Raw genomic sequence first — 12,828 nt, 5'->3', positions numbered from 1 at the left:
CTTGTCAATTCTGTGTAGTTTTTCTATCTCACTAATCATTTCCTTTGTCCTTGAATAACTTCTCCATTTTCCCTTTGTTGTATCTTTTAGAAATTTACTACAGAATCAATCTTTTTCTCCTCTGTTCATTTTTAATTGCTCTCCCTATCTCTATTTGTGCTTAATGACTCTGTTTCTTGGAATATTAAGAATGATACATGGCTACATAAGATTATAAAAGTTAAATAAGACAATGAAGACTTAAGAAACAAAACAAACAACCTGTCTGCCATGAATTCACCATTAATTTTTGGTAAACTCTGTAGTTTTCCAACTGTTTTTTACATTCTGCTTAAATCATTTTTAAAATTCTTTTTTTGTGAATTGCTTTTGGAATCCGTTCACAAGTTAGACATAGATACACAAACTTGGAATACTTAGTTTCATTACTTTTTCGGTCAGTCCTCATTTTGGAGCCAAATGCTATTTATTATGTATCATGTCTCCTATGTAGTTCAATTGAGTAGTTATTGAATGACTTGGCTGTTTTTGCAAATCAAATCCACTAAGGAATTTCCACCACTGAGGATATTCAGAAGAGTGTGACAAAGACTTTAAAGGTAATTCCCAAGGAGAAATTCCAAAAGGGCTTTGAAATATGACAGTATCATTTGAAGTACATACTCTCCCAAAGTAACAGCTACTTTGAAGTGGTTGATTCTCTTTTGGATATTTAAACTCTAATATTACTGTTTAAAATGTAGTTTTATTATTCCTAATTGTTAAAAGATTAATTCTGTGTAGGGAAAATACATTATCAAAGAGCTTATAATAATTAGAAATGGTTTTTAAAAGACTTGATAGATGTGATATGGATCATGCAAGATTTTTACAACTTATAGAGTACCCTTGTATTCCCTCTTACACTGTTATCTTGATATCATAGTATTCTTTTTTTTTTTCTCATTACCAAAATGATTGCTCTTTTAGGGATTCAAGCTCATGGACTCAGATTTAGAAGCAGAAGATTTGGATTCAGTTCTCTTTAACTTCCAACCATTTGAGGTTGAGGAAGTCATTTCTGCATTGCGCATCAATTTTTGTTCTTCTGCAATAATAACAACAAAAATCATTACATCAGCTCTTACTTTGTGCCAGGCTCTTTGATGAGCACTCTTCAATTATTATGTCATTTGACTGTCACAACAACCTCTAGAGATAGGTGCTATTTTTATCCTCATTTTACATATGAAGAGACTGTGGCAAACTGAGGGTAAGTGACTTGCCCAGGAGTCACATATCTAGGAATGGTCTGAGGCTAGATTTGAACTTAGATCTTTTTGATCACAGGTCTGGCAATCCTCACCATTCCACTGAGTTTTAAATGATAAAGGAGGACTACTTAATCTATGATGCCCCTTCTAACTTGAGTTCTTTAGATGATTCTATGAAAACTGAGTTGTTCAATTTTTAGGGTGTTTTGAGCAATGGCAATATGATTGTGAAAAGAATTACCCCAAGATGATGACTTTGAAGGACTAGTATACACAAGTCCTAGTTTCTTCATTAAAAATAATTACATTGGGGCGGCTAGGTGGCACAGTAGATAAAGCACTGGCCCTGGAGTTAGGAGTACCTGGGTTCAAATCCGGTCTCAGACACTTAACCCCATTTGCCTTGCAACCCCCCCACAAAAAAATTACATTACAATGCTATTTCATTTCTCTGTGATTTTGCATTGCAATCAGCATCTATACTTATGCATAGATACTTATGGTTTTCCAGCATAGTGTACTGGTTTTAAAGACTCAGAAGAACAAAGTCAAAGTTATAATCTTAAATCTGTTATTTTATTAGCTGCATGTCTCTGAAAAAAGTTGTTTAAAATGTTGCACTTCATTTAACTTATATATAATATCAAAATTATATATCATATTTTATATGGGGTAGCTATTTATGGGGCATATTTATAGGACAATTAAGTGGCACATTGAATATAGCTCCAGGCTTAGAGTCAGAAAGATCCAAAATCAAATTTGCCCTTCTACATTTACTAACTGAGCAAATCACATAACCTGTTTGTCTCAGTTTTCTCATCTTTAAAATGAAGATTGAAAATAGGGCTTGCCTATGAGCCTATCAGATAACAAGCAATATATAATATTATTTTCTCTTTTACCCAAATAGAAATGATCATATTTATACTAGGTATCTACATTGTTGCAATGAAAAATTTTTGTAAGGATAAATGTAAAATATATGTGATTTATTAATCTTGTTGATATTATCAATATTATTATCCTAGAAATATTTCCACCAAATTTTAATAAATGAGAGTTATAGATACTTACTTTGTTTTTATTTATCTAAATGCATAAAATGTGAATTTCTTAAGAGCATGATTTATTTTATATTTGTCTTTGTATCACAACTGTCTAGCATGATTTCTTACAAAAAATAACTGTTGTATGGAGACATGAATGAAAAGACAAGCCAAATAAGAGATGTAGTATACCTGGAAAGCATATCAGACACTTGAGCACAGTAGGAACAATTTATGAAATCTGTATGAAATTGTAATTTTTTTATCATATATTCAAATGGATATATATATTTATATATATATATATTTGAGTGTGTGTGTGTGTGTGTGTGTGTGTGTGTGTGTGTGTGTGTGTTTTGCAAATCAGGTCAGGAGCTAGGAGCTGCAGATAATAATTTATGGATAGTGATGTTTTAGTAGTTTGGTTCTTGTCTATGGGCCAAATATGCATTAGTAAACAAATAATGACATGCTTTTGATTAAAACCAAGGTATAACTCTGAAACAGATTCACGATGTTACCATAATCTAAATATAGCTCAGGATAATTTGACCCTCATTCTACTGTAACTTTAATTCAGAATAGTTCTTGAAACAAATTTGTAAAACTAGTTAGTTGAAGCCCTTGATCAATTAAGAGGTTAGTTACCTAACTGAATTCAACATTAAAAAAAATCAGTCTCATATTAGTTTTAACTAGGTTGCTTTCTCTCTATATAAGTTTTTAATAACCACTAGAGAGCAGTTAGTGGAGAGTGCTAGCTTAGTTTTTGTTTGGAGGAAAGAATCTGATAGAATACAAAAAAAGAGGGAAGATAAATAACATCTTAAAACCCTCAAATTTCCATGAAATATTACATATATGTATTATCTAGTAATTTAACTTAGAAAATCCATAGAAATCCAATAAGAATGAAAGTAGGATTATTTCAAATACACATAGTTTTTTGGTTTTGTGAAATTTGGCACATCTCAAGAAATAAAATTTTAGTTTTTGAAAGCATTCCAAAAAGATATTACAATCAATTATCTTGGACTCAAACCATAAAAGAAATTATAACTGAGGAAAAATAACAATGAAATACCAGCTGTGTTTCTGCCATGCTGCTGAATTCTACCTGCTCCTTTGGACTCTATATTTTTGCCATATCTCTAGGCCCTAGCTCCTGTTTTGTGAAAAGTTTCCTAAATCCAAGTGCCCCAGACTTACCTCAATTTAGTGTATTCACATTTCTGTCATATTACATAAAGCATATACCTCATTCCCAATTCCCTTTCTTTTTCTCTTGAAACAGTAAGCAATCTAAAGATAATATCTGTCTTGCAAAGTTGTAATTCCTAAGTAAAATAGGAATATAAATAGATACAAAGCCCTATGACTTACTTTACCACACTTTGACCAAAACACATTTCCCCAGGTTCAAATCCCTCATTATATGTTGTCTATTCCTATTAGAATACAAGTTTCTTGAGAACAAGGATAATTTTATTTTTGTATTTATTTGACCAGCATTTGGCATAGAATTAGTTCTTAAACAAATGATTTTTCTTGAAGTCATTCAATTAAGTTGATAAACTAAAAAAGTTTTTATGTTCTGAGAAATAACTATGCATTCTGGAAAAAATGTATTATTTATCCATCTAAGTTTTTACAATAAAAGAAATTTTTTTTTGAAATGAAGAAGTCATATATTGTTAGATATCACAATTCTGACCTCTAATAGAATTAAAAATATCATTTACCTCTTTGAAAAGAAGTAGTTTCTTCACATACTGATAGACTTATTTCATAATTCTATTCAATAGTATGGAAATTAAGATCAGGAAACTAGAAAGAACTTTATAAGAAATAAAAGAAGTTGTTCTAACAACAAAGTAGGATAGCTATATGATTGATTTCAGAGCTACTTGGTGAGTGAAATGTTTATCAACTCAAACATTTTTGGTAATTATTTTTAATTTCCTAAACCTTCATTTATTCTTAGATGGTGACTAGAAAATGGGAATTGAAATTTTTGTCATTTTCAGTTCAGACTACTAAAATATAATGGAAATACTAATGGTTACCTAGAAACTTAAGCTAATGACCATTCATATCAAAAAACCAGTTCTTGATGAGACTTTGAGTGCCTACAGTCTACTGGGATTATCTATTGATTTCTGAGGTTAAAGATTTTAATATAATTAGATTGATGCCCTCTTTTTTACATAATATATATAAAGGAGGTGGTATGCTGCTATACAAATAAATCACCAAATTGGTAATCAGGGATAGGGTTCAAATTCTAAACCTGCAAGTTAACTATATCTGCAAGTTTGAGCTAGTTTTTTTTTATTTCTCTGGGCTTCAGATTCCTTATTTGTAAAAAGAAAACTTAGAATTAGCTGATCTTATCTAGATGTCTGTTCCAATTTTAAAATCAATGACCCTTTATCACTAAAGAACTTAAGTCTTAGGATTTGGTGCTGCACAGTGGTTAGATGTTATATCTAGAATTTAGGAAGACCTTTGTTCTAATTTGTCCTCAGACCTTTACTCTCTGTGTGACTCTGGACAAGTCATTTCATCTTGTTGTGCCTCAGTTTCCTTATCTATAAAATATAGATAATAATATAACCCTGCCTCTAAGGGATGTAGTAAAGAGAAAATGAGAATTTTTGTAAACCACTATGAATTATAAAGTGCTTTGTAAATGCTAGCTGCCAAGATTATTTTAATTAAAATTTAATTGTCTCAAAAATTTTGGGATAGAATAGATGAATATCTATTCATCTTTTTAATGTGGTAATTTTAATAAAAGAGATTAATATAACTGTCTGTGAACAAAGCAGTGACATACTAAAAATTAAACTGTCTTCCTATTTAGTGATCAGCCTGCCTTTCTGATCTAAGAGAACTATTATTTATTTTCTCAACAAAAAGTAATCATTTTCAATCTATGTGCATTCATACCAGGAGACAAGAGGATTATCAATCTTTCTTAATAACTATTCCCTAGTTCTTATCTATTTGCTTTTACAGATTTAAAAATGAATACACAATGGTCATTTAATGAATGTGTATTTATAGAGACTTTCTTTTAGGTGTATTTAAAATGCTTTAAGTTGATCTTACTTTTTTTGCAGCATGTAGTGGAACTAAGATTGTTCACTATACTTTTATTTTTACCTCTTTGGGGGCATCAGCTTGGATGAATTCAGAATAAATCATCCTGGCTTTAGAAGCAATTTTTTCTGCAGATTCAGTTTTCTTGTAATCTTCACAGGCCAGCCAGAACTCAACATTCTCTTCACTAAATTCTGACTTCAGAAATGTTCGAAAAGCATCTAGACCAGCTGGGGAAAAAAATTTAAAAAATTATTATAAAAGCTTGCCAAATGTATCTTACATAGCAAATATTTATCCACATCTCAGAATATAGGCATTTCAAAGTTTCCCATTTCTTTTCCCTGATGATCATATTTAAATAATTAATTTTATATATGCTTTCTTAACACTTACATGATGACATTGTTGTATACTGCATAAAAGAACTGACCTTAGAACCACATCTGACATTAAAAATCTGGGAGCATATAATTAAATCCCATATGTAAACACAGGTAACTCACTTACATTATGCAGATGAATTTCTGATCAGCCTTGGCAGAAGTTTAGTTTTTTTGGAGTTTCCTACACTAATGAAATCTATAGCCCAGATCAGCATATCCTAGCCCAACCCAAACAAACTAAAAAAAAACTATTTACATCACTAAATTTTTTCAAAGTTCTCCATTTATTGTTGCTAAAAATCCTATTGTAAGTTTGTACAAAAAACACTGAAGTTTGATCTAGTTATGATTCGTTACTGAATCCTCCCAAATTGAAATCTTCTGCCTTTCTTTGTATCACAGGTATATAAAAAGGCAACTAACATTTCAAGTGCTTTTGAGAAATCCAAAGCTAATCCTATGATTGGCTTTGAGGAAACAGAGCATCTTTATCACATCTTGAAAATACATGGGTCACGTGACTAACTTGTATCTCCTTATAGAACTAAACTATTTAAAGTTAAGATATTATTATTAATAAATAAGAATGATAAACCACCAAGTAGATCATAGGATATCTTAGGTCTAGTGTTATAAATAAGCTCATATGCAATCAAGTTCAACTCCCTCATTTTATAGCTGAAGAGGCTTAGTAGATATTGGATGTCTTGCTTATGGTGGTTCCACAGGATGATTTGATTAGATAGCAAGATACAGATATCCAGGTGGTATTCTATGCTTCCAGAGGAAGGCAGCACTATGTTACTACCTCACTACATTTAATAAATTATAATTCTTTCGAGTAGCACCCTATGTCTTACTTGCTAGATAATGAATGGATTAATTATACTTTCCAGAAAACATTCCTCTAACACTCTTTAGTTAATATGTTCATAAACTCCCTGTTTCCTCGGTGTTGAATTTTTAATTTTCAAAATTGATTGGAAATAAAACCAAGAAATTGAAAGAGAGTCAGAGGAAGAGAAGAAGAAACCAATAGGAAAACAAAAATAGTAAATGGGTAAAGTTACAGGGAAGGTGTCATGAAATTTTAAGATAAAAGCTACAAGATAGAGAATAAGGGTTATAAAGAGAAGGGGCAAAGGGAATAAGAGGAACATAAAATGTATAATATAACAAGCATTTTCTATTGCATAATGTTTTACGTTTTATAAAGGACTCCATGTATATTATTCCATCTGATTCTCACAATAGCTCAGAGGTTTCATTAGCAATCAACCATATATGTTAAATCTTTACTATGTGTCTGCTACAATGATGGGCACTGAGGATATGGAACAATCTCCAGTTTCTAAGAGTTTACATTCTAATCGATAAGACAAGGAGACAACATTCAGAAAACTGAGCACAGGATTTAGACTTAGGAAGACCTTCAAGTTCAAATCTGGTCACAGACACATATTAACTATGTGATCCTGGGCATATCCATTGACATTTGCTTTAGTCTCCTCATCAATAAAATAAGAAAAAAGCACCAACCTCCAGAGTTTTGTGAAGATAAAATGAGATAACATTTGTAAGCTATTTTGTAAATCTTAAGATATTATATAAATGGTAGTTATTATTACTATATAAATATATATTATTAATAAAGTTACAAAGTATAAATATAATATTAATAAATATAAATATATGCCATGTACATATAGTCAAAGTAATTTGAGAGAAATAATATTAGTAATTGGAATGATCAGGAAAAGATTCATGCAAAAGACAGTGCTTGGACTGTATTTTAAATGAAGAGAGGGATTCTTATTCTATGAGGCTAAGACAAGGAGGGAATACATTCCAAATTGTATAAAACATGGAGGAAAGAGAAAATTATATATAAAAAAACAGAAGGATATTCCAATGGCTAGATCACAGAATGTGAGAAGGGGAATAATGTCTAATCATACTAGAAATATATGTTGGGTATAAGTGGTGAAAGGTTCCACAGAGTTGCATGTATGCTATTCTAGAGGCAACATGTAATCATTGGATTTGATAAAATAGTGAAGTCACATAGTCAGTTGTAAATTAAAAAAAATGATTGGCAACTTTGTATGGGATGATCTGGAATTATGAGAAATCTGAGGTAGAGAGAAAATTCAGGAGGCTCTTATAATAATCTTCGCAAAATAATGAGATCCTATAACTGTATGAATAGAGAAAAGGAGTTAGCTATAAAAGATAGTATGAAATTAGAAATACCAAATTTGTCAACTATTTCTCTTTGAGGGAAATAGGAGGTTGGAAGTGAGGAAGATGGGGGAAGAGGGTTAATGAGTTCAATCATGGGCATGTTGACTTCAAACTTAATCTACAACATACAGTTTGAAATGTGCAATAGGTAATTGGTGATGTGGAATTGAAATTTAGTGGAAAGACAAAGCTAGTTACATAGCCACATACATACATATATGCGAACATATAGATATATATATTTGCATGTAAGTTATCTGTTAAATATATAGAGGACCTCATGAGGTTATCAAGAGAACATAGAAGGAGAAGAAAAGAATGTCTATCTAGGTAAATCATGAGAGTGTGCTATCACAAAAATCCAGAAAGCAAAGAAGACATGGTAGAAGATAGTAATCAACATTATAGAATGGGATGAAATGAGTTGCGAAGGATAATGACTGAGAAAAAAACATAAATATTTGGAGAATACAGGTTCAGTTGAGTTATGAAGTCGAAAATCAGACTGAAAAGATTCAGGACTTAGAAGAAAGGAAGTGAGGACAGTAATTGTAAATAACCATTTCAAATAATTTTCCTGAGAAAGGGGAGAGCTATAATGGTGGTAGAGCTAATGAAGATTACTTTGGAGAAGGATATTTGAATATTTGAAGCCAGTAGGAAAAGAATATAGTTGAAAGAGATATTTGAAAGAGAGAATGATTGAAGATGCAATGTGATGGAGAAAGAGGATGGAATGGAATCAGTCTTGCAGAGGGATTAATCTCAATAAGGAGGACCAGTATTATTAGAGAGGTGGGGAAAGGATGATGTCAAATGGTTCTAATATAAAGAGAACAGGAGAGGGAGCTCAAGTCTAATAGCCTTCATTTTCTCAGTACAGCAAAAAAGCAAGTTTCTTATAAGGGGGGGGAGAAGGGAAGGTATGTAAATATGAGACAGTAATGGCTGTGGAGAATGAGATAAAGAAATCAAGTCATGCTCTGTCACATGGTATGTCTAGTAAGTGGTAGAGCTAGAATTTGAACTCATATCTTCTGACTTCAAGTCCAGTACCTGCACCTACACATGCATATACACATATTAATAAATAAATAAATAAATATAAATATATATATATATATACATTTATATATTCACTATATATATACATGACATATACAATAAATATTATATATGTGCTATATATATACTCAATAAGTTGATTAAAAGTTTTAAATTGGTTGCTTTCATATCATTATGTAAAATTTTTTCTTTCTTTTTCATGGCAATACTACTTAAGTCAGAGTTAGGTTGTGCCTTTATGTCAATAGATTCAATTAACCTGAAAAATTATACTTTCATTTGGTTCTTTTTTTATGATATTTCAATTCTCTACTGCATGGTTTCTCAGCCTATTTATTTCAGGCTTTGCTTCTATGCAAATATATATGGATATTTTAATATCTAAGCACATAAAATTGATCAGTTAAATATTCTATTATATCTGTCCTTATTCTGTGGTTTACAAACATATTCTTTGAAAAATATTGTGATACTTAAGTTTAATGTAATTGGTTACCATTTTAATATCATGTCTCTTATGCATTAAAAATTTTGATTAAATTATTAAATTATCAAAGAGATCCTTGACATGACAAAAAGGTTAAGAACTCTATAATATGTATACAATAAGCAACATGTTACAGTATGTAGAGTAAGGGACTAAGAAAAAACCTAGGTTCAAATCTTTCCTTTTGACATTTACTAGATGTCAGTCTTTACTGGGCAAGTCAGTCTCTTTGTGATTTTAATTTCCCAGGCTAATCTACTAAACCATAGAGAGGTTTTGATCAGCTTTGGTGGAAGCATGAATTTGGGGATAGGTTCTATTTTATGGAATGGAAATTCCTTAAGATGAGGTAACCATGCTGATATCATAGCTCCATGACTATCATCACAACTCAGAAGGTAGACCTTGTACTTATATTCAAATTCTACATGGATAAAAGCGTGCATGAATAGCATGCCCTTACCTTTGTTGGCTAGCAATGTATCCATGGACTCTGACCAGGCCATTGGGTTTGTGGTTGTTGACCTGTGGAAACAACATCTACCCTTGAAAATAGCATTGTGATCTTTTTCCTATACAAACTATAGTCATCTTGGTGCTCTCTATATACTTCTTCAAAGACAACTTTTACTGGCTGTTGATTAATAACTTTTAGCATTTCAATATGAATCCAATAGCAAAAGGTCAATAAAAAATTCTTTTCCAGTATGAAGCTAACCTCAGAGCTCCTAAAAGTATAATGTAATTTGGCATTAGCGACTTCTTTATTAATCTAGCAGACAGTAGTAATAATGTTTGCAATTGGTCCAACTATAACGGAGGCACAAGAGAGATATTACTCATTGTTCTGTAGGGGAGTACTGAATTACTTCTTAACTATGAATGGATTAACCATTAATTTATATGACACTCTTCTACTCTGTCCCAGAAAAATATATCCAAAGGCTTTTCATGATAGCAATAGTGATGAATGAACTATTTTCCAATATTTTTGAGTGTAAAAATTGACTTGGTTGGCAATTCTTCTTTTCAATGAGGTTTTGATTAAGAGTTTCAAGGAAGTAATAGTATTGAAAATGCTTGTCTGTTTCCTGGTTTCCTGAAAGTCCCTGCCTACTTCTCTTTAGTACGCCAACCCCAAGATAGGAGTAGTATACAATGAGTTAGTATATTCCATAATCTGGGTTAATTTATCTGTTATCTAATGGCCTGTCACAACAAAGTGTGAACTTTTCCAAACTAATCCATGTATCTCTCTGCTCTCAGCCTCTTGAAGAAGTATCCTTTTAGAGGAATTTGATGTAAATCAAATTTGATGTAATCAATTAGATCAAAGATCAAGAAATTTTGAGATATGAAATTTTTATGTATTTATCTCAACCAAAAAACCCCTCAGTCTTACCAGAAAACACATGCCTCAAGAAAGGAGAATTACAGCACTTTGTTTGGCAGGAAGCCTTTGTTTTGAAAAGTAACAGTATTAGACAATTTAAACTTTTAAAATGATAATTTGACAATTTTTGAAGATGCTTTTAAGTGAAATTAACACATTTCTGTATCATTCCTATAGAAATATCTTCCACTATTATCTGAGCTATATTATGTGATTCCAAGATTTTTTTTCCCCATTCTGTCTTCTGGTTTAATAATATCTTTATGGAATTAAACAGTATTAAGTTAGTTCTCCCTCCACATCCTAGCAGCATAACTGCTCCCTTCTCTCCTTGCTAAATTAATAAGGATTATATTTCTGATGCTACCTAGCTAGTTATCAACTTCTTTTTATGCCTTCCATTTTCTTATTCTGCAGTTTCAATGGCTTAATGTTTCAAGGATACCAAATTTCTTTTATGTGGGCACTCCATCCTTTCTGTAGAGAGTTGGTGATATGATATATAATATCATACATGGTTTGTTAGTTTTACTTAAATGGATTTCTTTCTTACAATTGAAGATTCATTAGGGAGATAGTCATTAAAGGGAAGAGATAAGTGTTAAAAAGAGGAGGGTATTGTTCAGACCTGTGATATCCTTGCAGTTTGGAAGGATGTGGGACCATTTCTTTCTTTGAGGTGGGAGCCCAAAAGGCAGATCATTAGCCATTTTGTCTTAGAGAATTGTCTCGTTCAAGAAGAGGGAAAAATATTTGGAAGGTGTAGTATATTACAGAAATTAGAATTTCTTGTGAACATATCAGCTATGTAGTCTACAGTAGACTCAGAGGAAGAAGAGAAGCAGAAGAAAAATGAATACATAGGATTTACTATCATTTTTATAATTATCTTTGTTTTAGAACTTCCTCATCAAATACCCAGACTGTTCTTTCTTTGTATTCAGAAGCTTTGGCTTTCAGAAAGCAAACTTAGATTGTCTTTGCAGTTTGTCTAGCATGATACAACCTGTCAGATATTAGCATCTTTTGCCTTGAGAATGCAGGATCACTCCAAGGTCCTGATTAAGGAGGAAATCATTCCCTCCATTTTGAAAAGGGAATGCTGATTTTGAAATTTCTCCACCTCCAACCCCCCCCAATACCACAATATAGAAATTGTGTTCCTATCATAAACAATTAAATCTTATAATGTACTCTATAGTTTTTTATTTATCCTAAAATCATGAGTAATAATTTAGTTGAAATGATAAGCTTAAGTTTCTGGTTCTGTGTTCATCTTAATGAATCTGTGAGATCAAGACCAAGATTGTTAGTATCTTTTAAGAAAGAGGAAAAAAAGTCAAGAGGAAAACAGGGAAGAGCAAATCAGAAAGATGACAATAATTAGCATATTTGTCATGAGCAAGAAAAATGTCCACTCACAGACTCATCAAAAAGTCAAATGTTTCATTCAGTACATAATCTAAGATAAAAATAGCTTTAAACAACTCACTTTACTGGCATTTTTCGTTCCACTGTCTGATTGTCACAGATGATGTAGAATGTCTCTTTCTGACTGATCTTCAGGCTGAAGGTAATGTGACAGCAGGAACATGACAATTAGTATGCAAATACCTGGTCATTGGGTTATAAATTAACATTGTTTAAATCATACTTTTCCATTGTGTTTCTATTTAAGTTTGAGAAGGTTCAATACGTTATTATTTTCATTGGTCAATACATTTAAATATCCTGAGTAGTAGGATAACAGTGTAAATAAATAGGGTAGTTCTCATAAGACATAAGACCTAATTTAAATATTCAACAGAGTTTATATGGAATACACTGTTTCACATGAAGTCAAATC

General features: G+C 31.5%; 1 protein-coding gene across 1 annotated transcript in view; it reads right to left on the bottom strand.

The window, feature by feature from the left end:
- Positions 1-12,485, bottom strand: part of RGS21 (regulator of G protein signaling 21) — a 31,984-nt gene extending 19,499 nt beyond the window's left edge. The window contains exons 1-3 of the mRNA XM_074220390.1: positions 12,475-12,485; positions 10,053-10,129; positions 5,471-5,637 (exon numbers count right to left, since the gene is read on the bottom strand). Coding sequence (XP_074076491.1) covers positions 5,471-5,637; positions 10,053-10,129; positions 12,475-12,485 — 255 coding nt within the window. The remainder of the gene's footprint in view (positions 1-5,470; positions 5,638-10,052; positions 10,130-12,474) is intronic.
- Between the last annotated feature and the right edge of the window lie 343 nt (positions 12,486-12,828).

The sequence above is a fragment of the Macrotis lagotis genome, chromosome 2 (assembly GCF_037893015.1).
Source record: "Macrotis lagotis isolate mMagLag1 chromosome 2, bilby.v1.9.chrom.fasta, whole genome shotgun sequence".
In the NCBI taxonomy this organism is placed as follows: Eukaryota; Metazoa; Chordata; class Mammalia; order Peramelemorphia; family Peramelidae; genus Macrotis; species Macrotis lagotis.
Note: the sequence above shows the minus strand (reverse complement) of the source record. Positions and strands in the feature narration are given on the sequence as shown.